Source organism: Penaeus chinensis, chromosome 29 (assembly GCF_019202785.1).
Source record: "Penaeus chinensis breed Huanghai No. 1 chromosome 29, ASM1920278v2, whole genome shotgun sequence".
In the NCBI taxonomy this organism is placed as follows: Eukaryota; Metazoa; Arthropoda; class Malacostraca; order Decapoda; family Penaeidae; genus Penaeus; species Penaeus chinensis.
The window spans coordinates 8,057,699-8,063,802 of record NC_061847.1 but is presented as its reverse complement, the minus strand read 5'-3'; the positions used below and the strand labels follow the sequence as shown (position 1 = coordinate 8,063,802).

The window sequence follows — 6,104 nt, the reverse complement described above, 5'->3', positions numbered from 1 at the left end:
TATTAACTTGGAACTTCCTGTGAAATAGAAGTCTCGGCTGTTAGTTTTATTTTATTATCATCTACTTACTTCAGTTCTCATTCTACCAATTTAAATTCCTGCTGATATATTCCAGTTATTGACCATATACGAAAAATCCCAAGTAATGTACAGCACATCCTCAGCCTATATATAATCCACAAGAGTCGTTTACTCTACGTTGTAAGCAATATGAATATTCCTTTCGTTGAAAAGAACTGCATCAAAGGAGTAGAAAGTCATATCTTATGGACGAAAGATTTGGGAGAGTGCAAAGAACTGTTATTAATGTTCGAGTTTTATTGATATCATTCAATCTTGAGCTGAATCTTGTCACAAGCCACACTACCAACCGTCGCCTCCGCCATAGCCTCCTCCACCTCCACCTGCACTGCCGTATCCACTTGCGCCTCCACCGCCACCTCTACCTCCACCGCCACCTCCGCCGCCGCTTGGCAGGGAGCCCACACCAACTAGCCGAGCCCGGACCACGCTGCCGCCTCCTGATCCACCTCCTCCTCCAAAGCTACCTCCACCTCTGCCTCCATATCCACCACCACCTCCACCTCCACCACCGCTTCCACCTCCTCCACAGCAACCACCAGGAGCAGTCGCTGCCACGCTTATGGCAGCCACGAACGCCAGTGCAATCTGTTGAGAGGAAAAGGTATATTGTCTACCGTATGGTCACCCAGGATAACGTGCACAAGCGCATAAGCAGATATAACATGGACACATACATGGAATAATTAGGTATGTCTAGATCCAAATCCATATCCTGATATTGCATGCACTAGCATCAATAAACATTTCACTTTCTGTGTATCCACCATCTACCAATCCATCTATTTACAATTTACAATTTTACTGTGAAAGAAAAAACACTTACGTAAATGTTCATGTTTTGAGGCCAAAGCTGGATGGCTGCAAGCTGGCTGTATCTCAACTCGGCGATGCCTTTATACTCCCCTGTCCTCGGGGATGCCAACTAGCCTTAATTTATACTTTTCCTGAAGCTTACCTTTGTCCTTCATGCTGCAGTAAAAATGAGTGACTAGGTTTTAAATGTCGATTTATTTCCAACATAAACATCAGACCCCGATGTGAGATAAAACTGGTACTGGCATAGTGTAGGAATATGTGGAGTAAATGCAAATGGTGTTATGCAGATATCCATGAGCATGCAAAACAAGGATACCAAGAACAAAAACGCAGAAAAACACATAAGTATATCTATTTAAAGATGAAGTATAGAAGAGACACGGGAAGAGAGGAAACGTTGATCGTAATGTTTCGAAGAACACTAGATCTCTAATCAGATGATTTCTCTGCACTGGATCAATCATTTTGGTTTTCTCGACTGACAGGAATCTATTTCTCACTCGAAACGTGCCATTCTTCTTTCACTGTTATGACTGCCTTTCATTCTATGTTTTTTTTTTTTTTTTTTTTTTTTTTTACATATATTGCTATATCGTTGTATTTTTGTTAACAACGAATCTGCCTAACTAGCTTCCAATCGATTCCCCTTCTGTTTATCTATTTTTATCTATTAATCCATGTGTCTGTCTTCTATGTGTCAATTCTTCTCTATACACTGTATGTCTATCTATGAATCTATTTTCTATCCATCTCTATCATTCAACCTATTTATCTTATTAACAAGAACTTAAATAGATATGGAAAAGCTATTTACATATACATATATGTATACATATATTTTTGGGAGTCGCTAATGGATTCTGGTTGGTGACTCATAAAGAGATGATCTTAAGAACTATAACTGGAGTAACGTGTTAGGAAAATACGTTTAGGTTGTTGAAGTTGCAAAAAAGGGAGAAAAAGAAAAGAGAGAGAGAGAGAAACAGACGGTAGTAAAGGGAGGTAACTGTTTATTTTTCTTTGAAATCACCAAGGAATTCAAGAGGTACTTAAAGGCCCAGACACAAACCTAATAAAAGGGATGACACATATGTGCATATACTCTTATGATTCATTTTCATTGTTATTACTTTTAAACTTGGTGTTGTTATTATCAAATATTATTTTTCAATTCCATTCGTAGTAAGCTCACGAGGTCGTCAATGTCTCCATCCATCTAGTCCTGAATTTCAGCTTTGATCCCATTGTTGTCATAATACTTAAGGAGAAACTCCCTTAGAGACTAAGTATCTTGCTATATCCAGTTTTATTGGCTATTTCATATTGTTTTATTCATCGGATTTTCAGATATTATACTACATACCACATTACAAAACAAGGATTTAAGATAGGTATTGCTTTATTAACTGGGAACTTGCTGGGAAATGGAAGTCTCGGCTGTTAGTTTTCTTTTATTCTCATCTACCTACTTCAGTTCTCATTCTACCAATTTGAATTACTGCTGATATATCCCAGTTATTGACAATTTACGAAAAACACATCCTCAGCTTATATATAATTCACAAGAGTCGTTTACTCTAAGTTGTAAGCAATATGAATATTCCTTTCGTTGAAAAGAACAGTATCTTATAGACGAAAGATTTGGGAGACTGTAAAGAACTGTTATTAATTTTCGAGTTTTATTAATTTCATTCAATCTTGAGCTGACTCTTGTCACAACCACATTACCAACCGCCGCCTCCGCCATAGCCTCCTCCACCTCCACCTCCACCTCCACTGCCGTATCCTCCTGCGCCTCCACCGCCACCCCTACCTCCACTGACACCTCCGCCGCCGCTTGGGAGGGAGCCTACGCCAACCAGCCGAGCTCGGACCACGCTGCCGCCTCCTGATCCACCTCCTCCACCAAAGCTACCTTCACCTCCGCCTCCATATCCACCACCACCTCCACCTCCACCACCGCTTCCACCTCCTCCACAGCAACCGCCAGGAGCAGCCGCTGCCACGCTTATGGCAGCCACGAACACCAGTGCAATCTGTTGAGAGGAAAAGGTATATTGTCTACCGTATGGTCACCCAAAATAACGTGCACAAGTGCATAAGCAGATAAAGCATGGACATATACATGGAATAATTAGGTATGTCTATATCCATATCTACAACTATTCATCTATCCTGATACTGCATGCACTAGCATCCATAAACATTTAACTTTCTGTGGATCTACCATCTAGCTATCCATCTATTTTACTGTGAAAGGAAAAACACTCACATAAATGTTCATGTTTTGAGGCCAAAGCTGGATGGCTGCAAGCTGGCTGCATCTCAACTCGGCGATGCCTTTATACTCCCCTGTCCTCGGGGATGCCAACTAGCCTTAATCTATACTTTTCCTGAAGCTTACCTTTGTCCTTCATGCTGCAGTTAAGATGAGTGACTAGGGTTTGAATGTCGATTTATTGCCAACATAAACGTCGGACCACGATGTGAGATAAAATCTGGTACTGGCATAGTGTAGGAATATGTAGAGTAGATGCAAATGGTGTTATGCAGATATCCATGTGCATGCAAAACAAGGATACCAAGAACAAAAACGCAGAAAAACACATAAGTATATCTATTTAAACATGAAGTATAGAAGAGACACGGGAAGAGAGGAAACGTTGATCGTAAAGTTTCGCAGAAGACTAGACCTCTCTCTAATCAGATGATTTTCCTGCACTGGATCAATCATTTTGGTTTTCTCGTCTGATAGAAATCTATTTCTCACTCGAAACGTGCCATTCGTCTTTCACTGTTATGACTGCCTTTCATTCTATTTTTTTCACATATATTGTTATAGCTTTGTAATTTTGTTAACTACGAATATGACTAACTAGCTTCCAATCGATTCCTCTTCTGTGTATCTATTTTAATGTATTTATTCATGTGTCTGTCTTTTATCTATGTGCCAGTTCTTCTCTATATGTCTATCTATGTATCTATTTTCCATCCATCACTATCATTCAACCTATTTATCTTATTAACAAGAACTTAAATAGATATAGAAAATCTATTTCCATATACATATATGTATACAAATATTATTGACGGGGAGTTGCTAATGGATTCTGATTGGTGACTCATATAGAGATGATCTGAAGAACTATAACTGGAGTAACGTGTTAGGAAATTACTTTTAGGTAGTTGAAGTTGCAAAAAAGAGAGAAAAAGAAAAGAGAGAGAGAGAGAGAAAGAGACGGTAGTAAAGGGAGATAACTGTTTATCTTTCTTTGAAATTACCAAAGAATTCAAGAGGTTCTTTAAGGGAAGACACAAAACATAAAAGTGAGGACACAAATGTGCATATACTAATAGGATTAATTTTCATTGTTATTACTGTTAAACTTGGTGTCGTTATTATCAAATATTATTAAATTCCATTCGTCGTAAGCTCACGGGTTCGTCAGTGCCTCCATCCACCTAGTCCTAAATTTCAGCTTTGATCCATTGTTGTCATAATACTTATAGAGAATCTCCATTAGACATTAAGTATCTTGCTACATCCCGTTTTATTGGATATTCCATATTATTTTATGAATCGGATTTTCAGATATTAAACTGTATACCACATTATAAAATACGGCTTTATGATAGGTACTGTTTTATTAACTGGGAACTTCCTGTGAAATTGAAGTCTCGGCTGTTAGTTTCATTTTATTATCATCTACTTACTTCAGTTCTCATTCTACCAATTTAAATTCCCTCTGATATATCCCAGTTATTGACCATATACGAAAAATCCAAAGTAATGTACAGCACATCCTTAGCCTATATATAATCCACAAGAGTCGTTTACTCTAAGTTGTAAGCAATATGAATATTCCTTTCGTTGAAAAGAACTGCATCAAAGGAGTAGAAAATCATATCTTATGGACGAAAGAATTGGGAGAGTGCAAAGAACTGTTACTAATTTCCGAGTTTTATTGATATCATTCAATCTTCTTGGGTTGAATCTTGTCACAAGCCACATTACCAACCGCCGCCTCCGCCATAGCCTCCTCCACCTCCACCTCCACTGCCGTATCCACCTGCACCTCCACCGCCACCTCTACCTCCACCGCCACCTCTACCTCCACCGCCACCTCCGCCGCCGCTTGGGAGGGAGCCTACGCCAACCAGCCGAGCCCGGACCACGCTGCCGCCTCCTGATCCACCTCCTCCTCCAAAGCTACCTCCACCTCCGCCTCCATATCCACCACCACCTCCACCTCCAACACCGCTTCCACCTCCTCCACAGCAACCGCCAGGAGCAGCCGCTGCCACGCTTATGGCAGCCACGAACGCCAGTGCAATCTGTTGAGAGGAAAAGGTATATTGTCTACCGTATGGTCACCCAGGATAACGTGCACAAGCGCATAAGCAGATAAAGCATGGACATATACATGGAATAATTAGGTATGTCTATATCCATATCTACAACTATTCATCTATCCTGATACTGCATGCACTAGCATCCATAAACATTTAACTTTCTGTGTATCTACCATCTAGCTATCCATCTATTTACAATTTCCAGTTTTACTGTGAAAGGAAAAACACTTACATAAATGTTCATGTTTTGAGGCCAAAGCTGGATGGCTGCAAGCTGGCTGCATCTCAACTCGGCGATGCCTTTATACTCCCCTGTCCTCGGGGATGCCAACTAATCTTAATCTATACTTTTCCTGAAGCTTACCTTTGTCCTTCATGCTGCAGTTAAGATGAGTGACTAGGGTTTGAATGTTGATTTATTGCCAACATAAACGTCGGACCACGATGTGAGATAATATCTGATACTGGCATAGCGTAGAAATATGTGGAGTAGATGCAAATGGTGTTATAGAGATATTCATGTCCATGCAAAACAAGGATACCATAAAAATATAACTACCTATTTAAACATGAAGTATAAAAGAGACTCGGGAAGAGAGGAAACTTTGATCGTAAAGTTTTGAATAAGACTAGACTTCTAATCAGATGATTTTCCTGCACTGGATCATCCATTTTGGTTTTCTCGACTGATAGGGAATCTATTTTTCACTCGAAACTTGCTTTTCTTCTTTCACTGTTATGACTGCTTTTCATTCCATTTTTGTACATATATTGCTATATATTCGTATTTTTGTTAACTACTAATCTGCTTAACTACCAATCGATCCATTTCCCCCTCCGTGTATCTATCT

General features: G+C 39.7%; 1 protein-coding gene across 1 annotated transcript; it reads right to left on the bottom strand.

The window, feature by feature from the left end:
* Nucleotides 1–2,624: 2,624 nt before the first annotated feature.
* LOC125040354 (ctenidin-3-like) lies at nt 2,625–3,317 on the bottom strand. The gene is made up of 2 exons (XM_047634908.1): nt 3,249–3,317; nt 2,625–2,936 (listed from the first exon to the last, which is right to left on the bottom strand). Exons 1-2 carry the CDS (start codon nt 3,315–3,317, stop codon nt 2,625–2,627), a joined length of 381 nt encoding a protein of 126 aa, XP_047490864.1.
* Nucleotides 3,318–6,104: the final 2,787 nt, after the last annotated feature.